We start from the raw sequence: 26,148 nt of genomic DNA, 5'->3' as shown, positions 1-26,148 counted from the left end.
AAATCTGTATATTCATATGTATGTGTTTAACGTTTTGTTGTTGCAAGAACACGTGAAGATATGTATATGCACACATACACAAATTCATTTGAATGAGTTGAACAAAGCATTGGGCGCATTCCAAAAGCACAACTGCTGGTTAAGTTGATTAGTGACAACTTCTTGGAACGCACAGTTGCAACCATGGCGCAACGATACAAGTTGGCAGCATGGAACAGCTGATTACCAACTTTTTTATTTGATTTGATACATCAACTTCCGGTGCAGTACGATTTTGACATTTGTCCATCGAATTTACAAAAACAAAGTACATGGAATTTTTATTTATGTTTGTAGGTACGTCACCATTCTTCCACCTTGTATCATTCCGCTATGGTTGCAACTTTACGACAAATTAGGCAGCATAAAAATTTTCCGCTCTATTCACTCAACGTTTTTATCGATTGGTTGTTGACAGTTGGCTCAACGTATCGTTTCAAAAGCACAATTTCTTTCACTCAGCTGATAACTGATTATTAGCAAGATAAATTAATTGATGGAACAAAAAACAATGATCAGATTGATGTTAATAATATAATACACTCAGCCATTAACAAAACAGGATGTCTTCCAAAAGAACTATAACTATTTGTTGGTGCTAAAGTTATGTTGAGATTTAACGTTGACGTTGCTAAGGGACTTGTACTTGTAAATAGAGCAATAGGTCACATCACTGAAATTATATGGCCATATTGCAGACGTGCTCAACTATACCATAACGATATACTATCGGTTCGCGTAGACTTTGGTAACAATGGCGTTCACATAATACAGCCTAAATCAGTTCAATTTCCTTCTTAATCACGGCACAGCTGAAAGAAGAATGCTCCCGATTGTCTTATCGTGGGCTTCAACTGTGTACAAAATGCAGGGAACTATTATAGATCATGCTGTTATTATTTAGGCTGCAAATTATTTGCTGCTGGTCAAGCTTATGTGGCTTTAAGCCGGGTTAGGTTTTTAGCAGGTCTTCGAATCGAAGAACTTGACTGTTCAAAGTTGACTTCGAAGAAACCTGTAATGTTGATGCATTAAAAGGAATGGATAAGATGAGAAACGTTACAAATAACTAAAAAAGATTACATGGCTAATTTAAACAAAATTTTACCCTACCAAAAATTAAAAAAAAAATTGATATTTAAATTAAATTTAAGAAAAAAGCTTTTCTAAGAACAAACTTTTATTACTTGTTAATAAAACGAACTAAAAAGTAAAAAATAAAATTAAAAAAAAAACTTTTTTAAAAACAAGCTTTTATTATGGGTTAATTAAATTAACTAAAAAGTCATTCAAGGTTCGAATCGAGCTCAAGGCCAGAACAATAATTTTTTTTCCTAATGATAATTATTGTTATTTTTTAATTTTTCCAAATTTGAAAAATTGTATTTTGTTTTTGGAATAGTAAGTAGAAAATTTTTCAGACAACCTGTCATAGCTGCGCAGATAGATCCATTTCGAAGGGTGCTAAGCCTTCATAATCAGTACGCTTTAGGCATGCTGCGCTAACCATTTAGCTATACAGCGGTTAACTAAAAAGTAAAAAAATAAATCGACTGCAAAGAAATATAACACTTTACAAGTTCATTGTAACCTTTAACGATAATTAGGCTTCTTCGTCTGTGACAAAAAAATTCCATATTGTACATAATTATATATTTTTAACATTAAAACTTTACACCTAAATTATTAAATCTTACAGTTTATATCAGTCCATATATCAGTGGTCAGGGTTACACAATGCAGATTTGAAAGCAATGACACACATTTTTTTTTCCTCTTCATACAGTTTATCAATTTCAGCCTTTATCGTGTTCCTTGTTGGGACTTTGTAAAGTGGGAAATTTTGCTTCATAAAGTCTAAGAAGCCAGCACCTTTAATAAAAGTTAAATTTCTTAGAATAAAATGATAGAATAATTAATGAACACAAAACCTACCTTCGACAAAGGTAAACGGCAAATTATCTTTGACGATCATGTGCATGATTCCATATGTAATTTTCTTGTTTTTTGTTCCAGAGGAATAGCTTTGAATGTTGGTAAATGCTTTTAAAATGAATGGTTGACTGGCGGTGCTACTCAACTGACTTGGCCGGCTACTTGGCTGACTGGCGCTACTACTCGGCATTTCGTCTGTGCTACTTTCGCATTCATTTGTGATATCGACTACAGTATCCACACTATTTTTATCAATGGTTTCACTGTCATCCTCGTTTGTTTTGGAATCATGCTATAAAATAATGCATTACGCACCCATTCTTTGAAGGAAATTAACTATTTTATCTTACCTTAAACTTATCAACTTCAGCTGTATGTTTCAATTTTAAATGCTGGAACATGTTTGATGTGTTGTTTGAAAATTTTAACTTTTTCTTACAAAAATTACATACAACCAGGTTGTTTTTTTTCTTTAATAAAATATTTCCACGCTTTACTTTTGATAGGAGCCATTTTGCGCAATGTTTAATTCATTATTGTTCTTCTTTATATATATTTGCAAGAGGAAATGCGAAGATTACGAAGACCACCTCAGTAACATATCTTACTAACTGCTTTGCTAAAGACTTAAAACTGGTTGCTAGAACAGCAAATAGTCTTACGAAAGATTTTTGTCGTGAGACACAGTTGTCAAAATCACCCTGTATTTATGTTTCGGGAGGGGCACCTTTAATAGCCAATAACATGCTGACATTACCTGTTCTTTCGGAAGCATGTCAAAGCAAGTTCATGATTACGTTCAGGGCCCCATTTTCTATTGCGAAAGGATCGTTTGGAGCTATGCATTACGGTAAGAGCTGGCAATAAGTATGTATATCAATTGACAACTGCTTAACATTTTTTTTACATAACGTAAGAAACATAAAGGTCGAACGAAAATTATAGATACTACCATGACGAGCGAATCGCTAAGAGATCACCCGTTCGTCTGAGCTGTCGTCGATCGCAACAATTTTTTAAAGATTATTTAAGGTTCAGCGAGGAATTAGCTGAAATATGAAGACGCCTGTGGCGTCGTTTTTCTGTATTCTTGTTTTATTTCAGTTAGAAATCGGACTAAAAACATGTTCGGTAAGGATTATTTGATATAACAACTAAGTCAGGTAAAAACCTGCGGCGCTGGTTTTCCTATACTCTGCTTTAATTTCAGAAAAAAAAAAAACCGGTCCCGAGGAAATATTTCAACCGCCTTTTTCATTCGGCGGATGGTGGTGGCGTGCTCCGCCTAAGCAAGGTAAAATCGAAATTTACAAAACAAGTGTTTTAACATCGAAAAATTTTTTTCTAGCCGAGGGTGGCTCTCGGCAGAGGCCAAGCACGCCGAGTGTATTTTTCCTATGAAAAGCTTCTCAGTGGAAATTTAGTAGCCGTTCGGAGTCGACAAAAAATATCTAGGTCCCGTCAGGCTAATTTTAAGGAACCCAGTTGAGCCGCACTAGTACCGAACTAACTCAGAACTATCGCATTAAGAGACGCTCTCCTGGCGGAACTTTTAAAGGCGTCATTAATTGGTTCACTATTCAAGATTATTTGGGGAATATTTCGAGATCGTTGCGGAACACTGCCGGGGTCTTTTCAATATTACCTAAATTATTTATGTTTTACACTTCTTTTGTCTCGAAACCGGCAAAATATAAAAAAAGGACGTGTGGCACTCGGGGACTGTCGCGGTAAAGCTATTGCATATTATCAACTTATGCAATTATAATATTTATGCAACATTTTGTTTTCTTTCAAGTTTTGTCTTTGATATTAATTCAAGTTAACCTTTTTAAGCGTGGTGACCGATAAGAAAACAAATTTTTTACTTTTATTGAATAAATGAGAAGTTAATATTTAACTTTAACTTTAACTTTATTCTTAACTTTAACTTTCACTTTAACTTTAACATTCACTTTAATTTTAACTTTATTTATAACTTTAACTTTATTTTTAACTTTAAATTTAACATTCACTTTAACTTTAACTTTCACTTTCACTTTCACTTTAACTTTAACTTTAACTTTAACTATAACTATAACTTTAACTTTAACTTTAACTATAACTTTAACTTTGACTTTAACTTTAACTTTGACTTTAACTTTCATTTTAACTTTAACTTTAACTTTATTTTTAACTTTAAATTTAACTTTAACATTCACTTTAACTTTAACTTTAACTTTCACTTTAACTTTTACTTTAACTTTAACTTTAACTTTAACTTTAACTTTAACATTCACTTTAACTTTAACTTTAACTTTAACTTTAACTTTAACTTTAACTTTAACCTTAACTTTAACTTTAACTTTAACCTTAACTTTAACTTTAACTTTAACTATAACTTTAACTGTAACTTTAACTTTCCCGCGGGGGTATCGGTCCCCTACCGGGCGCCTCCTCAGGTGGTGGATAGAGGAACGCTTCCCACAAGACGGGAGGTACTGAGTGAATTAAGTACTCAGGGCGAACCAAAACGAGCAATCCGGTGGAAAAATGGGAATGTGTTGCTCTAAGGGCAACACACCCCAGAGTTCCGGTGGAAGGGCGATAGGATGCCGCCCTAAAATACCCCATCAAGCATCCACACGATCGAGACCAGTAAGATCCTGTTGACCAAAACTGGAAATATGATTATGAACTGATTGCTACGGGCTGGCGATGACGATAGGCTACTACCTTAATAAGCAAGCGTGACACCTTGCCGAAACGGCTGGTAGGTTAATATCGGCATCGTCTCCGTCTCGTTAAAACCTTGGCAGGTCTTCAAGTACGTTCCAAGCACGTCGCCATTAAGTTGGTGGTGCAGGCTCAGTTGAGACGACTCCTGACTAACGCTGTATTCTGGCTCTGAACACAGACTCCCATAAGGACCTGTGTCAACCCACGCGTGGCCTCCCTGCTTATGCAAAGATAACCACGGGAATTGAAGACGGCGACTGCACATCGTGCGGAGATAGCGGCTTGAAGCGGAGACCCAATAGAACAAATGAGCAACAAAATAAAAACAACAAAGGAAGATAAAAGTAGAGAAAGCGAGAAAGAAAGGGGCGATGAAGCGGTGTTCAAGAAGAGCACCAAAGTGCTGAGATCGCCGGTTTTAACAACCCCCGCTAAAGCGACCTTGTCGGTAATGCCCACACAAGGCACCGAATCGGCGGAAAAGACAAAGGCAGCGAAAGCACAGCTGCGCAATAACCCCAGCCAGTCAACACCTGCTACTGCAAGGGAAAAAGCGTCGGTCAGCTCACCCAATGTCGTTGCACAGCGCGCTGTTGGGAAGGAGAAACGTGCGACTCCGCCAAGAGGCTCACTCTCATACACAAGCCTCGAAGGGAAGAGCCAAGACGAACTGCTGGAGTACGCGGTATCAGTGCTGCGCGAGATGCAGGAAACCGCTCTCAAGCAGAAGACCGTGTCCAAGGACATAAAAACCGGTATGGCTCTTCTCGAGGAAGCGTTAAGCTGCATGGGATCGTTAAGGGCCCAAAAGGTAGATGAGAGCAGAGAATCGGGCCGAAAAAGCAAGAGGGCACGAACGAGCTCAGATTCCCACTCGGAGGACTTGGAAGCCAAAAAGAAACGAGATGAAAGAATAAATACGCTTTCACAAGGTGAGTCTTGGTCCAATGTAGCGCGCCGGAGGCTGAAACAGCGGGCCCAGCCAGCCAAGCAGGCAACCCCCGTCCAAGCTCCTAAAGCTCAAAAACGGGACAAGCAACCTGTGGAAGGCAAAAGCTATGCCCAGGTACTAGGGGCCATACGCGGCCAGCTCCGCCCTAATGACACAGGTTCGGTGGTACGGTCAGTACGAAAAACCAAATCTGGTAACGTACTGATTGAAACGGCGCGCTGCAGTGACCAGACGGCCTTCAGAGCAGCTATAGGTAGTGCAGTAGGAGGGGTCGGTGAAGCACAACAGCTCTCCAAGCGGATGAAGTTGGAAGAACTTGGCATGGACTGTCTCACAACTGAAACAGAAATCCAAGACGCAATAAGGAGGGAGGTCGGAAAAGAAGAAATCACTAGACCTCTCCGTGTCTCTGTGTTCGCAGCAAACCAAAGAGAACAAAAAATGGCGGTCGTCGAAGTGGACGAGAATATTGGCAACGCCCTACTCAAAAAAGGTAAAATTCCTATCGGATGGATACAGTGCCGAATCAGACAGCGAGCAGAAGTACAACGCTGCTTTAGGTGTCTCGGCTACGGACACCGGAAGGCAGAATGCAAGGGTCCAGACAGGAGTAACGCCTGCTGGAAGTGTGGGCAAAGCGGCCACAAAGCTTCGGCCTGTACCGCAGCTCCAAAATGTTACCTGTGTAATACACAGAAGCTCGATCATGTCCCTGGATCTGGAGCATGCAGCATTTTCAGAGCGGCACTCGCTGTTGCAAAGGCCAAAGTCTCAATTCAATAGTGATTCGTTTTATCCAAGGAAACCTAAACCGGAGCAGACTTGCTGATGAGCTACTACAACAGTTGGTCTTAGACCATAAAGCTAACAGCGTTATCATCAGCGAACCCTATAGAGCCCGAAATGATTGGCATATAGATAACACCGGCACCGCCGCAATCTGGATGACAGATGCAAACGCCAATATTGTGAACCGTGTTGCCGGACAAGGCTACGTCCGCCTAACTACGAATAATACCACAATAGTAAGCTGCTACTTGTCCCCGAATGATCCCATTCAAACGTTCAGGGAGAAGCTTGAACTTATTGAAGACGACCTGAGGGATTTAACTAGTAACCTGGTTGTGGCGGGAGATTTTAACGCAAGAGCCGTCGAATGGGGAATGCCGCAGACTAACACCCGTGGAAGGTTAGTCCTTGAGATGGCAGCCAGGCTCGGTTTGAACGTGCTTAACACTGGTACGACCCCTACATACCGACGGCCAGGCTTTGGATACTCGATCCCCGATGTAACACTAGTGTCAGAAAGGCTGCTGCTGACCGCTGCTGGATGGAGAGTCATAGAGGATCTGACTGGCAGCGATCAAAACTACATCACTTTCCACCTAAACGATCCCGGTCAGAGGCAGATTCCGAACGGGCCACGCAGAACAAAAGCATGGGACGCATCCAAGGTCGACTCTGCCACGTTCTCCGCATCAGTACTGGGGGATGCCCGACGGATAATCAACAACTCCAGTCCGACGGAAGAGACGGTTGAAAAGACAATGAGCTGTCTTCGCCACGCTTGCAACCTCTCTATGCCACGGAGGGGAATGTGGAGGGGTAAAAAGCAGGTATACTGGTGGAATAGCGAAATCGCGGAGCTGCGAAAAATATGCCACAGGATGCGAAGGCTAGCAACTCGCGCGCGCGGCAGGCCTGAGGCTCTAGAAAAGTCGGAAGCGTACAAAGGAGCGAAGAAAGCTCTTAGTGCTGCCATTAAGCAAAGCAAGCTTAAGTGCTGGAAAGCGCTTTGCGAGGAAGTGGATCGAGACCCATGGGGGCAGGGATATAAGATAGTAATGAAGAAGTTCCGTCCGCCAAACCAGCTGATGGACGAGAACCAAATAAGGAACATTGTGGATGGCCTGTTTCCCACCCAACTGCCTAGGGATGGCGGGTACGTTACCCATGAAGATCGCAACGTGGAACCATTCCAAGAAGAAGAGCTTAAAACTGCCGTGCGAACTATGAAACCTAGGAAAGCATCTGGGCCCGACGGAATACCCGCGGAGGCAATTAGACTAGCTGCAAACGACTGCCCAGAACATATGTTGCACATGTACAACAAATGTCTCGAAGAAAGAATTTTCCCCACCATATGGAAGACAGCACGACTGGTTCTCATTCCAAAAGGGAAAGGAGATCCCAACTCTCCATCATCCTACCGTCCCCTATGTATGTTGGACACAGCAGGGAAATTGATGGAGAGTCTCCTGAAGCAACGCCTCACCAGAGCGTTACAGGACGCCGGAGGACTGTCGCCCAGACAGCATGGTTTTCGGAGGGGGCACTCTACAATAGATGCCATAGCAGAAGTTATAGACGCAGTCAAGAAAGCCGAGACAGCGTGCCACAGAGCAAGACCTATAGTCTTGCTGGTCACGCTGGACGTCAAAAACGCTTTTAACTCAGCTAGGTGGGAGGACATGCTTGAGGCACTAGAAAGCACTTTCAAAGTACCGCAATATTTGTTAGAAATTTTAAGGGACTACCTAAGAGAGAGGTATCTAATATGTGAAAGTACTCACGGTCAAAAAAAGGTAAAAATAACAGGTGGAGCAGCCCAGGGTTCGGTACTAGGTCCCGATCTCTGGAATATAACTTACGACAGTCTTCTTCGATTAGACATGCCAGAAAGCACCTTCCTCGTTGCATTTGCAGACGACGTGGCAGCTGTGATAACAGCACCAAGCTGCGAGCTGGCACAGCTAAAATTAAACCAGGTCATGCGTAATGTAAATAGGTGGATGGCTGAGCACGGTCTCCAGTTAGCAACAGCCAAAACGGAGATCGTCATCCTCACAAAGAGACGTATTCCCACTACCAGGAACATGATGGTTGGGGACCAGCCAATAGAAACACTCGCTTCAACGAAATATCTGGGAGTGAGGTTAGACAGCAAACTCAACTTCTCGGATCACATACGAGGGACCTGCGAAAGAGCTGCGCGCATAATAGCGCAGTTCAGTAGATTAATGGCAAACACAGGTGGCACAAAGCCATGCACAAGGAAGTTGCTTGCATCAGCCTCGGATTCTATACTCTTATATGGTGCAGAAATCTGGGCGGAGGCAATGAAATACCGGAAGAACCGAGTCGCCCTCACCTCGGTCCAACGCAGAGGGGCGCTGCGAATATCTTCGGCTTACCGCACGGTATCAGCTGAAGCTGTCCTGGTCGTTGCGGGAACCATACCGATATATCTTCTCGTTGAGGAAAGAAAAACAATATATGACAACGGATCGCAAGCAAGTAGAGCTGCTGTTGCCATGCAGGCGCGAGAAGAATCGATCCGATGTTGGCAAGATCAGTGGAGCAACAGCATCGTAGAAAAGTGGACTAGGGAACTAATCCCTGAACTTGATCCATGGTTGAAGCGACCGCACGGTGAGGTAGACTTTTACCTGACCCAGTTTCTAACGGGACATGGTTACTTCCGCAAATACCTACACAGAATGGGTAAGGTTGATAGCCCGAGCTGCCTGTACTGTGGGGAAATAGACGATGTACGCCACACCTTCTTCGAATGCAGGCACTTCTCCCATCAGCGAAGGAGGGTAGAAGAGGTACTTGGCGACCTATCCCCGGGCAGTGTCATTAATAACATGACCTGTCGAAGAGACAGATGGGATACGGTCAGCACATATGTGAGGCATATACTTACCAGTAAACGAGAAGACGGATGCCTAGCCCATTAGCGTGAGAGTAGCCATAGAGCTCACGTAGCGCGCACCCGTACCCGAAGTAATGCTAAACGCGGTCCCAGGTACGGGGATTTGCGCGGGCCGTGGGAGGTTAGGTTTTAGTGGGTAGGCCTTCATGGAAGAAGGGAGTCCTACACTCGGAGAGTCTCGCAGTGAGGCTTAAATATCCCGGTCAGTGCATAAAGCATTTCCTCCTTCCATGAAACACAAAAAAAAAAAAAAAAAAAAAAAAACTTTAACTTTAAATTTAACTTTAACTTTAACTTTAACCTTAACTTTAACTTTGACTTTAACTTTGACTTTAACTTTCATTTTAACTTTAACTTTAATTTTAACTTTATTTTTAACTTTAAATTTAACTTTAACTTTAATATTCACTTTAACTTTAACTTCAACTTTAATTTAACTTTCACTTTAACTTTAACTTTAAATTTAAATTTAACTTTAACTTTAACTTTAACTATAACTTTAACTTTAACTTTAACTTTAACTTTAACTTTAACTTTAACTTTAACTTTAACTTTAACATTAACTTTAACATTAACCTTAACCTTAACTTTAACATTAACTCTCACTTTAATTTTAACTTTATTTTGAAATTTAACTTTAACATTCACTTTAACTTAACCGTGTAAATGTAGTGGTGCCCACCGCTGTTTATGATAGAGATCCAATTTTATGTATTTGGCCTGTTGCTAACACCGAACCTTTACGAACCTTTTCGAGCCTTTTCGGATCTTTTTTGACAAATATCCGTTACGGTTTTTTTTTGATTTAGTCGCCAAGCCCGCGATAAAATCTATGCAATAGCTTAAAGATTTATGAAAATCTTGTAGAATTAAACAGGTACATGTAATATTAAAAATATCCCGCAACATGAATAAGGCCAGAAATAGTCTCAAAGTGAGCCCGAAATTATTCCGAACCCGACTTATCGTTAATTATAACAAAAACAAACTAGCTTTTATTTTTATAATAAAAGTCATAACCCTTGCTAACATAAATCAAATCCGCTTGAGTAGAAACGAATTTTGACGCACATTGGCCGTTTTACAAGGAATATTTCTAATAAAACTGGGTGAAATATAATAAGAAGCACGCCAACTTTTATAAACACGATTTTTAAAAGGAATTGTATCAATACAGCTTTGATTATTAAGTCAGCCTTATACAACCTCCTAGGAATGCGGAGAACTAGTAGTTTGTTTTCAATCATTAGATGAAAGAGTTCATGGACAGTAACTTTTACCAGACTGTACATATGTATACATAGGTTAGGTGGAACGGGCCGGTCCATGAGGACTGAATGAGTCCGTTGTGTTACCAGAAGTTTTTTTAACGAATAAGCTCAAAAACCCTATAAAGAATCAGGACCTATGTTATAAAATAACTCCGTCCTCTTGGCAAATACAAGAAGCTTTCTAGGACTTATGCCACTTGTTGCTTCCAGATCTGACAGCTGCATCACTCCTAATAGCTGGAGTCTTAGCCTAGAAAGCTCGATCGTTTCCTCCTTCAACCCGCACTTCCTACATCTGCTATCACTGACCAAACCTAATTTAAAGGCATTTGACGCCAGAAGGCGGTGTCCAGTTAGAATACCCGTCATGAGTATACAGTCCTCTCTTTTTAATGATAGAAGCAATATGTGTACATAATCGAATGAGCCAAGATCCTGCATTCCGGAATTGTTGTATTTGTAATTGTATTTGAAAAAAAAGTTTGATGACGTAGCGCTTTTGAAATTTTTCGATTTATTACATTTCTCTCATGTTACGCTACCAGTGTTCGGAGTACATAAAACTGTTACCTGAGCAAACGACTACGCCGGAGAAAAAATTAAATTTTCGGAGTACATTTTTTCTTCCTTTTTGAAAGCGGGCGAACAACTAACATCAAATTGATTTAGTAGCTTGAAAATCCCTTCGATTGTGTTTTTGTCATGTAATGTTTCTCAGCAAAAAAGTTATCTGCCTTATCAGATGCACATGGAGTCGACCTAAACGTGTAGGATGACCAATTAATGCTCCCATTAACTCACCACATTCTATATCCCCGGATATTTATCGCGATAAAATATTATTATTATTTTCAGTTACCATACATATTTCATGCTCTTTTAATGACAGAAGGTTTCAAGACCGGGGCAGATTCCTCGTTAAAAAATCACAAGGTGCCAAGTAATGACGGGATATTCGCCGGGCTGTTCAAGCATGGAGGCGAAGATAAAGAAGCAAAAAAAAAGTGGGTCTTGCAGTAAATTTGGACAAGACGAAGTACTTGCTGTCATCGTGGCCTTTGTAGCTACGTCACTGTTGACGGATATAAATTCGAGACTGTGAAGGATTTCGTTCATTTGGGAAGCAAAAACAATGTTGGCCTAAAAATCAAACGGAGAATAACTCTTGCCAACAAGTGTTTCTTTAGGCAATTGAAAAGTAAGGTCCTCTCTCGACGAACAAAATTCTCGCTCTATAAATCACTCATAATACCTGCCTTGATGTATGGCTCGGAATTATGGAAGGTGTCGAGAGAAAGTAGATGAAATGGCTCTTGGAGTATTCGATATTATAGTTCTATCCGTGATGTCGACGGCGAGTGTCGAAGGAGGTATAATGATATAACTCAGCTGAGCTTTACGCAGAGATGACGATAGTGCAGCGATTGAAAATCCAAAGGCTTCTCTAGCTAAGGCATGTTATGCGGATGAACGAATACGCGCCGGCAGCTTGTAAACAGAGGAAAGAGAAAACCTGCACTGAGTTGGGAGAGACAGTTGTAGGAAGATTTTAACTCGGTTGGTCCCCCAATTGGCGACTATTATCGCAAAACAGGGTTAGCTGATCTCACTGACTCAACGTACTTCAAGAAGTGTTGTATGTTAAATTTTGGCAGGATTTACACCCGAACACATTTTTTGCCTATTTTACTTCTTATTTTCTCATACCGTACGAAAAAAGGACTAAAACTGTGAGTAAAATGTGAACAAACATGTCTTAAGACACGAACAATGAGTTCACGTCATTGCATGCAAACGTCACTTGTAAACAATCAGCTTTTCATACGTATAAAATTAAAACTTTAACCAAAAGGTATTAGGTAGTAATCATATATGTAATACTCCCATGATTCAATTACTACAGGTTTGTTCTTCAATGATGACAGATCTTTGACACTCCCAAATTGAAAAATTTCGACGGGTTGCTTTTACGATGTAAGGAAAACGGGGCATAATGCAGTTCCCTTAAATGAAATTGTAGTAGACAAGTATCTTTGGTAGTATATTAGTACTGATAATAATTTTGTAAATGCGAAAAGTTTTTGGGGGAAATAATTCATTTTTTACTAAATATTTCATGAATGGATAGAGTTATGTTAGTTTGGTCATTCTTTCAGAATTTGTTTGAAGAATGCGGTACGCCAGAATTTTATTCAAAATTTCAAAAATTGTTTCAAAAACTCTCTATCTGAATATTTTGTGACAAATCCTAAAATGGGAAATTTTTGAAAAATATTTGAAGATAGGAAGATTTCGAACTGGCAGCCGACATGGGGTGATACACTACGCAGCAACCGTAATGAACTGACAAAAAAAAAGATAAAATAAAATGGATTATTGTCTTAGAACTTTATATTCCGGCCTTGACTTTGACAGAAGAGTTAAGCTTTTGTGTGGTCCTGCTACATAGGGAGTATTTACCTTTTTATTCTGAAATTTCGGAAAGCTCTTTTCCGTTTAAGTATTCATGGAGGTGTTCCGGATAAACCGTTAATTTAGAATATTCGGAACACGTTCGTTTTATACTACTTTACGACATCCGAATATTCCAAATAAGTATGTACATATATACGGCTCTGGGAGTGCTAAAGAGAAAAGTTCTTCGAAAGATGTATGGGCCTCTACGCGTTGGCGTTGGCGAGTACCGAAGAACATAGTCCTGCGAATCAGAACGCAGCGGATACGCTGGCTAGGCGAATGAAAGATGACGCGACGGCCAAGAAAGTCTTTTTTTTATCGGAACCCGCCTATGAAAGCAGATAAAGATGGCGCCACTGACTCCGCTGTTAGGACCAGGTGGAAAACGATTTAAACTCCCTGGTGGACCATTTGGCGCCAGTTGGCTGAGCGAACAAGCGATTGGCGCGCTTTGTTGGATGGCCATAAACGTTTAAATGGTTAAGCGCCAATTAAATAAAATAAATGAGTAGTTTCGTTATGGCATCTCCAATATTTACTAATGGCATTTTTACTAGTCGAGTTTTTGACATTGAACGATGAATTTTAAATTGATTGAATCATGACTGCTAGTTGTTATGTAATGTTTTTTCTTTGTACAACATTTTTTGTTTGTTTATTCTTGTTAATTATTCCATGCTCTCTACATAAAATAATTGTTTGCCTTTTAATATTGTTTAATTCATTATTGTTCTTCTTTATATATATTTTCAAGAGGAAATGCGAAGATTACGAAGACCACCTCAGTAACATATCTTACTAACTGCTTTGCTAAAGACTTAAAACTGGTTGCTAGAACAGCAAATAGTCTTACGAAAGATTTTTGTCGTGAGACACAGTTGTCAAAATCACCCTGTATTTATGTTTCGGGAGGGGCACCTTTAATAGCCAATAACATGCTGACATTACCTGTTCTTTCGGAAGCATGTCAAAGCAAGTTCATGATTACGTTCAGGGCCCCATTTTCTATTGCGAAAGGATCGTTTGGAGCTATGCATTACGGTAAGAGCTGGCAATAAGTATGTATATCAATTGACAACTGCTTAACATTTTTTTTACATAACGTAAGAAACATAAAGGTCGAACGAAAATTATAGATACTACCATGACGAGCGAATCGCTAAGAGATCACCCGTTCGTCTGAGCTGTCGTCGATCGCAACAATTTTTTAAAGATTATTTAAGATTCAGCGAGGAATTAGCTGAAATATGAAGACGCCTGTGGCGTCGTTTTTCTGTATTCTTGTTTTATTTCAGTTAGAAATCGGACTAAAAACATGTTCGGTAAGGATTATTTGATATAACAACTAAGTCAGGTAAAAACCTGCGGCGCTGGTTTTCCTATACTCTGCTTTAATTTCAGAAAAAAAAATTTAAAAAAAACCGGTCCCGAGGAAATATTTCAACCGCCTTTTTCATTCGGCGGATGATGGTGGCGTGCTCCGCCTAAGCAAGGTAAAATCGAAATTTACAAAACAAGTGTTTTAACATCGAAAAATTTTTTTCTAGACGAGGGTGGCTCTCGGCAGAGGCCAAGCACGCCGAGTGTATTTTTCCTATGAAAGGCTTCTCAGTGGAAATTTAGTAGCCGTTCGGAGTCGACAAAAAATATGTAGGTCCCGTCAAGCTAATTTTAAGGAACCCAGTTGAGCCGCACTAGTACCGAACTAACTCAGAACTATCGCATTAAGAGACGCTCTCCTGGCGGAACTTTTAAAGGCGTCATTAATTGGTTCACTATTCAAGATTATTTGGGGAATATTTCGAGATCGTTGCGGAACACTGCCGGGGTCTTTTCAATATTACCTAAATTATTTATGTTTTACACTTCTTTTGTCTCGAAACCGGCAAAATATAAAAAAAGGACGTGTGGCACTCGGGGACTGCCGCGGTAAAGCTATTGCATATTATCAACTTATGCAATTATAATATTTATGCAACATTTTGTTTTCTTTCAAGTTTTGTCTTTGATATTAATTCAAGTTAACCTTTTTAAGCGTGGTGACCGATAAGAAGACAAATTTTTTACTTTTATTGAATAAATGAGAAGTTAATATTTAACTTTAACTTTAACTTTATTCTTAACTTTAACTTTCACTTTAACTTTAACATTCACTTTAATTTTAACTTTATTTATAACTTTAACTTTATTTTTAACTTTAAATTTAACATTCACTTTAACTTTAACTTTCACTTTCACTTTATCTTTAACTTTAACTATAACTTTAACTTTAACTATAACTTTAACTTTGACTTTAACTTTAACTTTAACCTTAACTTTGACTTTAACTTTAACTTTCACTTTAACTTTTACTTTAACTTTAACTTTAACTTTAACTTTAACTTTAACTTTAACTTTAACTTTAACTTTAACTTTAACTTTAACTTTAACATTCACTTTAACTTTAACTTTAACCTTAACTTTAACTTTAACTTTAACTATAACTTTAACTTTAACTGTAACTTTAACTTTAAATTTAACTTTAACTTTAACTTTAACCTTAACTTTAACTTTAAATTTGACTTTAACTTTAACTTTAACCTTAACTTTAACTTTGACTTTAACTTTCATTTTGTAACGTAGCAAATGCTACGCCACAATATCTATTTCCTATTTTGCGCCCACCCCTAACATCATATTTTCCATACATACCGGCCCAGCAACCATCGCGCAAGCACAAAGCAAGCCAGCGATGGTGAACGCACAATACTTGGGAATTTTCATTCGTGGCGCGCTGTGCGCGACAATGCGAGCATAATTCCCAACGTGTTCATAGTTACCTATGAATAAGATGATTGGCCGGAATACACCAGGCACACTTCGCCGTAGGTAGGTGAAGTGCGTGTCGGCCGCCACTGGCGGTCGACAAGGGGTGCCCTTTGGGTTAGGAGGGTGCGTTACAAGGTCGGTTCCACCGATGGTACGCCCCCCCTGCTTATCGGACACCCCGCAGGTTTACCCACATTTCCGGTGAGTAAGACGGGATTCACACCCCTTATTACTCATCGGAAAGGCAATGCACGAGCAGCCTTCTCGGGTAGGAAGGAAACCCGTCCCAACGCCATTGGCGGGGCGGATTTCCCCACTACTCTAGTAGACTGCTCGAGCCAATATAAATACATTGTAGGGACTCCCTTTGAGTCGAGGGGGGTAAAGTTACAAGGTCGGTTCTGCCGATGGTACTTCCCCCCAGGCCTATTGGGCAGCCCTACCCATATTCCAGGGACTCCCTTTGGGTCGAGGGGGGTAAAGTTACAAGGTCGGTTCTGCCGATGGTACTTCCCCCCGGCCTATTGGGCAACCCTAATATTTTGCTATCATCTCCTCTGAGTAAGACGGGACTCACCCCCCCTATTACTCAGAGGAAGGGTAATGCACGGATATACGGCTCAGGTAAGAGGGGAACACTTCCCAACGCCTGCGGCGGGACAAACTCCCCTACTACCCTAGCCGAATACCCGAGCCAATATATTGTAGTTAGTTAGCCTCATACTAATATAGACACTTCGCCGTAGGTACCACCATCATCGCGATCCCGATCCACGGACATCCCATCCCGAAGCCTAGCCACCCGTTGTCATAGCTATTTGGTGAGAGCCACCGTCATCCAGTACTCTCTCCCTGGGCGTGATCCTAACTACCGCCGTCACTACTACCGCCGTTAGCACCCCTTAGCGAGAGCCACCGTCGTCTCCACCATCTCGGCTACCGCTAGCTAGCACTCTATCTCTCTCTCTCTGCGGAGAGCCGTCGTCCTTGGATTATAATATAAGCGATACTACTTAGTGAACATCTCTCTCTCTCTCTCTTCTGGATTCAAGGTTGTGGATATTTTAGCCCGAGAGCCGCGTGTGTGTGTGTGTTCGAAATCAAAACACTAATTTACTGTGTATTTATTTAGGTGGGGGAAGTGGGACCTCCATCCGACTCTGGATTGACTTGAGCATACCTCAGCCTTTGACCAAGCCCACCCCTAGTAGTGTATGTACCGACATACATATATACATACATACCGGCCCAACAACCATCGCGCAAGCACAAAGCAAGCCAGCGATGGTGAACGCACAATGCTTGGGAATTTTCATTCGTAGCGCGCTGTGCGCGACAATGCGAGCATAATTCCCAACGTGTTCATAGTTACCTATGAATAAAATGATTGGCCGGAATACACCAGGCACACTTCGCCGTAGGTAAGGGGTGCCCTTTGAGTTAGGAGGGTGCGTTACAAGGTCGGTTCCACCGATGGTACGCCCCCCTGCTTATCGGACACCCCGCAGGTTTACCCACATTTCCGGTGAGTAAGACGGGATTTACACCCCTTATTACTCATCGGAAAGGTAATGCACGAGCAGCCTTCTCGGGTAGGAAGGAAACCCGTCCCAACGCCAGGGGCGGGGCGGATTTCCCCACTACCCTGGCAGACTGCCCGAGCCAATATAAATACATTGTAGGGGCTCCCTTTGGGTCGACGGGGGGTAAAGTTACAAGGTCGGTTCTGCCGATGGTACTTCTCCCCAGGCCTATTGGGCAGCCTTACCCATATTCCAGGGACTCCCTTTGTGTCGAGGGGGGGGGGGGTAAAGTTACAAGGTCGGTTCTGCCGATGGTACTTCCCCCCCGCGGCCTGTTGGGCAACCCTAATATTTTGCTATCATCTCCTCTGAGTAAGACGGGACTCACCCCCCCTATTATTCAGAGGAAGGGTAATGCACGGATACACGGCTCAGGTAAGAGGGGAACACTTCCCAACGCCTGCGGCGGGACAAACTCCCCTACTACCCTAGCCCAATACCCGAGCCAATATATTGTAGTTAGTTAGCCTCATACTAATACACACTTCGCCGTAAGTACATCACCACGATCCCGATCCTCGGACATCCCATCCCGAAGTCTAGCCACCACCGTCGTCAAAGCTATTTGGTGAGAGCAACCGTCACTCAGTACTCTCTCTTCGGGCGTGATCCTAACTACAGCCGTCATTACTACCGCCGTTAGCCTCCCTTAGCGAGAGCCACCGTCGTCTTCACCATCTCAGCCACCGCTAAGCTAGCACTCTATCTCCCTCTCTCTGTGGAGAGCCGTCGTCCTTGGATTACACTATATTGTCAGCGACACTACCTAGTGAACATCTCTCTCTCTCTCCTGGATTCAAGGTTGTGGATATTTTAGCCTGAGAGCCGCGTGTGTGTGTGTGTTCGAAATAAAAACACACATTTACTGTGTATTTATTTAGGTGGGGGAAGTGGAACCTCCATCCGACTCTGGATTGACTTGAGCATACCCCAGCCTTTGACCAAACCCACCTCATAATTTTAACTTTAATTTTAACTTTATTTTTAACTTTAAATTTAACTTTAACTTTAACATTCACTTTAACTTTAACTTCAACTTTAACTTTAACTTTAACTTTAACTTTAACTTTAAATTTAAATTTAACTTTAACTTTAACTATAACTTTAACTTTAACTTTAACATTAACTTTAACATTAACCTTAACTTTAACTTTAACTTTAACATTAACTTTCACTTTAAGTTTAACTTTATTTTTAAATTTAACTTTCGCTTTAACTTTAACATTCACTTTAACTTAACCGTGTAAATGTAGTGGTGCCCACCGCTGTTTATGATAGAGATCCAATTTTATGTATTTGGCCTGTTGCTAACACCGAACCTTTACTAACCTTTTCGAGCCTTTTCGGATCTTTTTTGACAAATATCCGTTACGGTTTTTTTTGATTTAGTCGCCAAGCCCGCGATAAAATCTATGCAATAGCTTAAAGATTTATGAAAATCTTGTAGAATTAAACAGGTACATGTAATATTAAAAATATCCCGCAACATGAATAAGGCCAGAAATAGTCTCAAAGTGAGCCCGAAATTATTCCGAACCCGACTTATCGTTAATTATAACAAAAACAAACTAGCTTTTATTTTTATAATAAAAGTCATAACCCTTGCTAACATAAATCAAATCCGCTTGAGTAGAAACGAATTTTGACGCACATTGGCCGTTTTACAAGGAATATTTCTAATAAAACTGGGTGAAATATAATAAGAAGCACGCTCACTTTTATAAACACGATTTTTAAAAGGAATTGTATCAATACAGCTTTGATTATTAAGTCAGCCTTATACAACCTCCTAGGAATGCGGAGAACTAGTAGTTTGTTTTCAATCATTAGATGAAAGAGTTCATGGACAGTAACTTTTACCAGACTGTACATATGTATACATAGGTTAGGTGGAACGGGCCGGTCCATGAGGACTGAATGAGTCCGTTGTGTTACCAGAAGTTTTTTTAACGAACAAACTCAAAAACCCTATAAAGAATCAGGACCTATGTTATAAAATAACTCCGTCCTCTTGGCAAATACAGGAAGCTTTCTAGGACTTATGCCACTTGTTGCTTCCAGATCTGACAGCTGCATCACTCCTAATAGCTGGAGTCTTAGCCTAGCAAGCTCGATCGTTTCATCCTTCAACCCGCACTTCCTACATCTGCTATCACTGACCAAACCTAATTTAAAGGCATTTGACGCCAGAAGGCGGTGTCCAGTTAGAATACCCGTCATGAGTATACAGTCCTCTCTTTTTAATGATAGAAGCAATATGTGTACATAATCGAATGAGCCAAGATCCTGCATTCCGGAATTGTTGTATTTGTAATCGTATTTGAAAAAAAGTTTGATGACGTAGCGCTTTTTAAATTTTTCGATTTATTACATTTCTCTCATGTTTCGCTACCAGTGTTCGGAGTACATAAAACTGTTACCTGAGCAAACGACTACGCCGGAGAAAAAATTAAATTTTCGGAGTACATTTTTTCTTCCTTTTTGAAAGCGGGCGAACAACTAACATCAAATTGATTTAGTAGCTTGAAAATCCCTTCGATTGTGTTTTTGTCATGTAATGTTTCTCAGCAAAAAAGTTATCTGCCTTATCAGATGCACGTGGAGTCGGCCTAAAACGTGTAGGATGACCAATTAATGCTCCCATTAACACACCACATTCTATATCCCCGGATATTTATCGCGAAAAAATATTATTATTATTTTCAGTTACCATACATATTTCATGCTCTTTTAATGACAGAAGGTTTCAAGACCGGGGCAGATTCCTCGCTAAAAAATCACAAGGTGCCAAGTAATGACGGGATATTCGCCGGGCTGTTCAAGCATGGAGGCGAAGATAAAGAAGCAAAAAAAGTGGGTCTTGCAGTAAATTTGGACAAGACGAAGTACTTGCTGTCATCGTGGCCTTTGTAGCTACGTCACTGTTGACGGATATAAATTCGAGACTGTGAAGGATTTCGTTCATTTGGGAAGCAAAAACAATGTTGGCCTAAAAATCAAACGGAGAATAACTCTTGCCAACAAGTGTTTCTTTAGGCAATTGAAAAGTAAGGTCCTCTCTCGACAAACAAAATTCTCGCTCTATAAATCACTCATAATACCTGCCTTGATGTATGGCTCGGAATTATGGAAGGTGTCGAGATAAAGTAGATGAAATGGCTCTTGGAGTATTCGATATTATAGTTCTATCCGTGATGTCGACGGCGAGTGTCGAAGGAGGTATAATGATATAACTCAGCTGAGCTTTACGCAGACATGACGATAGTGCAGCGATTGAAAATCCAAAGGCTTCGCTAGCTAAGGCATGTTATGCGGATGAACGAATACGCGCCGGCAGCTTGTAAACAGAGGAAAGAGAAAACCTGCACTGAGTTGGGAGAGACAGTTGTAGGAAGATTTTAACTCGGTTGGTCCCCCAATTGGCGACTATTATCGCAAAACAGGGTTAGCTGATCTCACTGACTCAACGTACTTCAAGAAGTGTTGTATGTTAAATTTTGGCAGGATTTACAGATCACACCCGAACACATTTTTTGCTTATTTTACTTCTTATTTTCTCATTCCGTACGAAAATAGGACTATAACTGTGAGTAAAATGTGAACAAACATGTCTTAAGACACGAACAATGAGTTCACGTCATTTCATGCACCGTCACTTATAAACAATCAGCTTTTCATACGTATACAATTACAACTTGTAACGTAGCAAAATGCTACGTCACAATAACCCACTCACAAGCCCTAACATTAAATATGTATATACCCTAGCATTTAAATATACATACCCTACTATCGCCTTGCACAGCGAACAACCATCCGCACATAATATACCATGTAAATATACATACCCTACGATCGCCTTGCACAGCGAACAACCACCCGCACATAGTATGCCAAGTACCAACAGCGAACAACCAAACATACTCAGCACGTGTGGTACTGACTATCTGGCGTGCATTTTTCATTCGCTATCATAACGAGGAGTTATTTATGAGCTGAATTCTTAACCATTTTATACGCTAACTAGTATGAAATGGCAAACGCCACAACTCACTGCATACTTCACCTAGGTGAAACTGCGCCCTCCTTGCCCGCCGCTGTCAAGCATCAACCGTAGGAGCACCACCGTAATCCGCCCAATCCGTAAGCTTTCTCTGGGGTAAGATACTTGATTATCACCACCGTGTCCTGAAAACTGCAACCCGTACTGTCGTCTTTCCGCCGCTCCTGCGCTATTATCCGTGGCGTCTCTCTCCGCCCCTCTCTCTCTCTCTCTCTGGGATCAAAGGCTGCCGGCATCGAAAGGCAAAAGCCGCATCGTGTGTGTGTGCGTGTTCGGAACAAAACAACAACTAATTGTGTTATTAATTGGTAGAGGTTAGTGGGACCTTCGCCTGACCCTGGAGCGGCTGAGCTCACCTCAGCCTTCGACAAAACCCACCTCACAAATGGCGCCCGAGCAGGGACCCATCTCCGGAGAGGAAAGTGTAAAAGCAACAGCAAGCACCAGCCCGCCGGGAGATGGGCCACCGAACACGCAACCACAATCAGAAGACAACACCAACCTATTGAATACCGACAGCTTGAACTGGATATATTCGCTGAAGAAAGAGAGACTCATCGAAGAGTGCAAGAGATAGCGGATATTCGTTAACGGCAGCACTGTCGCTGAGCTACGCATGGCGCTCAGTGCCTACGTCAAGGCAAAACGAAATCGCAAGTCAACTGAAAATCTACTGAGAGAGGTTGAAGATGAAATCAAGGCAGAAGAGAATAGCCAAATTAAAACCCCTCTCGACCAAACTCCCTCCATCCATATGACCACACCGTCTGCAGTTACAAAGGCCAACCAACGACCGTCACCGCCCCGTACCGAGTTAACCGATGCCGAAGTAATGAATACGGTCCGCCGATGGGATGACCATTTCACGGGTGGAGAAACGCTTTATGACTTTTTGGAGAGAATTGAGGAGCTGGCCGAGTGCTATAGCATTCCATTGGACAGATTGCTCCCAACGCTGCCAGAGACGTTGCGCGGCAAGGCATTGCAATGGTTCCGTGTACGAAAAGCCGAGATACTCTCGTGGGCACAGTTCCGCACAGCGGCCGAGCAATTCTTCCTACCCAGACGGCATCTACACCAACTAGAGGACGCCATACGCCAGAGGAGACAGCAGGGGCAGGAAAAGGCTAAGGATTACATTCTCGCCATGCAAACCATGATCCGACAACATCCAATTATGTCACGAGAGAACCACCTAGAACGCATTTACGACGGGCTGCGCGTCGAATACCGGTTATTCGCAAAGCGTAGCGAGTTCCGAACCATTGAAGAGCTGATGGAGCTCACCGACGAATTCGAGTTGCTACAATTAGAGGCCACCAGACAAAGCAGACAAACAGCGCATTCTTTATCACCGTTGACCGAAGAATATAGCCGAGAGAAATCCTGTTGGAGATGCAAGGAGCGAGGACATATGCGCCACCAGTGCCGAAAAGCCCGAAGACTATTTTGCTCCAGATGTGGTCGGGACAACGTTCTGTCCAGAGATTGCAGGTGCCATAAGGCGAGCACCTTGACTTCCGTCAGGCTACGGCACGGGAAAATACCACAATCAGCAGCCATCGACGAACAACCGCCGAATGAAAAGATGGATGGCCGTCACTACGTCAAGGTCACCATCGAAGGGTTAAACGTCCGAGCCTTGGTGGACACCGGCGCAACGCTCACCTACGTAGGTGACACTATACGTAAACATCTGGAAGGCAAGAAAATAGCATGCGCACCCAGCGTCCGCAATGTACAGCTCGCCGATAGGACTTCCGTTGTTAGTTCGTACACCTACCAAGTAACCATACTCTGTAACAATAAACCGACCCACATGCGAGTGTCCACCCTACCTAATTTGGCCGAATACATGATTCTAGGCATGGACGTTCTCATGGAAAGGGGGCTCACCCTCACCTTAGATGGAAACATATTACCGCCAGCCACGCCAACCCAGAACACCATAATTGCAAAGCTAAGTACCGTGACAGAAAGAAAGCATTTAAGAACAACTCAAAATGCCGAGCTCGCAGTTTTGTTAAACCACCACCAACGGATATTCGGGGGAATAACTGGTCACAGCAGGGCAGCAGAACATGTAATCTCGCTGAAACATGATCGCCCGTTAAAACAGCGATATTACCCACGGAACTCAGCGATGCAACAGGTAAAAAATGCTGAAGTCGACGAACATCGAATAACCCACAAATTCACAGCCGAATACGCCCCCCATAAAAACCCGACCGAAAGAGCTAATAGGGTAATCAAGACCATGATGGCGCAGCGCTCAAAAGCCGATCACCGCACCTGTGACAGGGAAGTCCCGCAAATCGCTTTCGCTATGAACACAGCACACCACGAAGCAACCCGAGCATCGGCTGCTGAAATCAACTTTGGAAGAAACATAGCGACAGCTCAGCAAATACGCACCGAAGGCGCCGTCCCCAAAGAATCACCGACCGTATCCCCAACAATAACCGACCTATGGGAAGAGATCAGAAAGAATTTGGCTAAAGCAGCCAAGACACAGAAAAAATACTACGATCTGCGCTGTAGACCCTGGAAACCACAGGTTGGGGAAAAGGTGATGAAACGAGAGCATCCGCTCTCCTCCGCGGTCAATCAATTTACACAAAAATTAGCACCAAAGTTCTCCGGACCCTATGTGGTAGAAAATTACATATCATCCAATACCGTCCAGCTGAGACATACCGAAGAGCATCACAAACGGACAGCGCATACGCATCTACAGGACTTAAAACTCTACGCCGACGAACGCCCATTCACTGCCGAACCAGTAATATCTCCACCTAACACAACACGTACATAACTCTGCTCTTATCATTACAGATTACGATGCGTCGCCAGCCTCACTGGATTCGACACAAAAGGTAAAGGAATGGGTACCGCCATTCGAGGCAGGTTCACGGCCACCCAATAAGTTGATCATACAGCAGGTACAAATTTTTCACGACCCCCGCTTTATCCCAACGTGATGCAAACAGTACACCCGCTGCTAAGCATAAGCGAGTGCGCAGAAAACTCAACCGACCGTAAAAAGGTAGAAGACGAAACAGCTCGACCCACCGAAACGAGGCACCGGAAAAGATATGCGAAAATCAAAAGGAGAATAATGAAATAGAAGGATTAACCTGGGCACCACCGTAATCTTAGGCTCCGATGCATTCAATATTTTTTTTATATTTTTTTTTTATTTATTTTATTGCTTGGTAAAAATTGTAAAAAAAAAAAAATCCATGCAACCTTAGAAACCAAAGGAGTTAAACTTCGTTTTTTTTTTTATTTATATAAAGTCATACACAAAGATAACAAAAAAAATGTTTTTCTACACAATACTAGTAAGAAGAAAAGAATATACTTAACCTAGGTGAAACTGCGCCCTCCTTGCCCGCCGCTGTCAAGCATCAACCGTAGGAGCACCACCGTAATCCGCTCAATCCGTAAGCTTTCTCTGGGGTAAGATACTTGATTATCACCACCGTTTCCTGAAAACTGCAACCCGTACTGTCGTCTTTCCGCCGCTCCTGCGCTATTATCCGTGGCGTCTCTCTCCGCCCCTCTCTCTCTCTCTCTCTCTCTGGGATCAAAGGCTGCCGGCATCGAAAGGCAAAAGCCGCATCGTGTGTGTGTGCGTGTTCGGAACAAAACAACAACTAATTGTGTTATTAATTGGTAGAGGTTAGTGGGACCTTCGCCTGACCCTGGAGCGGCTGAGCTTACCTCAGCCTTCGACAAAACCCACCTCACAAATGGCGCCCGAGCAGGGAATTGTTATTACCAAAACAAAAAAAAAAAAAAAAACAAAAAAAAACACACGTGGCGAAAGAGATCCATTTTCTTAGTAATACACACCATTCCTCAAACTGCATAATATGCCGTGGCGACTTTCTTGTTAGCCTGAGCAATCATTGTCACAAATCTTTTTTGTTAACAATTGCAAGTATAAGTTAAAAACAATTTTTTTTTATGAATGATTGTACGCTACATAAGGAAAAAAATATGTTGTTCAAATATATACCCATTTTTTTTTCTGCAAAATACCTTTCAAACAAAATGTTCAACTTTATACAAACACTCATACAAAAGAAGAAAAGTCATACACATGAATTTCAATTAATTAGTATTAAGCTAAAAGAACAATTTTTTTTTGTCATAAAAAAAAAAAATAATACAATGTACAATATTTTTTTTATGCCGATTTATATACAAGTTTAGGAAAAAAAACATATATATATATATATAAGTAAATATATAATAAAGAGAAATACCGGACAACAAACACACACACGTACGTCGGCCGCGCCACCTCCGAGGCGGTAAAATATACCGGGACCACTTGGTCCACGGCAGTGCAGGCCTTACGGCCACAAACTCCCGAATGCCAAAGCTTTTTTTTCCCTGAAGTGGGAGGGGGACTGTAACGTAGCAAAATGCTACGTCACAATAACCCACTCACAAGCCCTAACATTAAATATGTATATACCCTAGCATTTAAATATACATACCCTACAATCGCCTTGCACAGCGAACAACCATCCGCACATAATATACCATGTAAATATACATACCCTACGATCGCCTTGCACAGCGAACAACCA

At 41.6% G+C, this 26,148-nt stretch overlaps 2 protein-coding genes across 5 annotated transcripts in view; both read right to left on the bottom strand.

Moving 5' to 3' along the window:
- The window catches only part of gem (gemini), a 435,608-nt gene that overhangs the window by 52,338 nt on the left and 357,122 nt on the right, over nucleotides 1-26,148 (bottom strand). The window lies entirely within an intron of this gene.
- Nucleotides 1,743-3,977, bottom strand: LOC137244412 (uncharacterized). The gene is made up of 3 exons (XM_067773390.1): nucleotides 2,325-3,977; nucleotides 1,975-2,266; nucleotides 1,743-1,911 (listed from the first exon to the last, which is right to left on the bottom strand). The coding sequence occupies exons 1-3, from the start codon at nucleotides 2,373-2,375 to the stop codon at nucleotides 1,757-1,759; spliced, it is 498 nt and encodes a 165-aa protein (XP_067629491.1). The 5' UTR covers nucleotides 2,376-3,977; the 3' UTR covers nucleotides 1,743-1,756.

This window comes from Eurosta solidaginis, chromosome 3 (genome assembly GCF_040869045.1).
Source record: "Eurosta solidaginis isolate ZX-2024a chromosome 3, ASM4086904v1, whole genome shotgun sequence".
Taxonomy (NCBI): domain Eukaryota; kingdom Metazoa; phylum Arthropoda; class Insecta; order Diptera; family Tephritidae; genus Eurosta; species Eurosta solidaginis.
This window is presented reverse-complemented; position numbering and strand designations above follow the sequence as displayed.

Excerpts from the sequence above, each read along its gene's own strand:
- LOC137244412 (XM_067773390.1), bottom strand. The coding sequence starts at position 2,375 with ATGTTCCAGCATTTAAAATTGAAACATACAGCTGAAGTTGATAAGTTT. Across the intron at positions 2,267-2,324 it reads CTGAAGTTGATAAGTTTAAG|CATGATTCCAAAACAAACGA; the intron begins GTAAGATAAAAT and ends ATTATTTTATAG. Across the intron at positions 1,912-1,974 it reads GCCGTTTACCTTTGTCGAAG|GTGCTGGCTTCTTAGACTTT; the intron begins GTAGGTTTTGTG and ends CTTTTATTAAAG.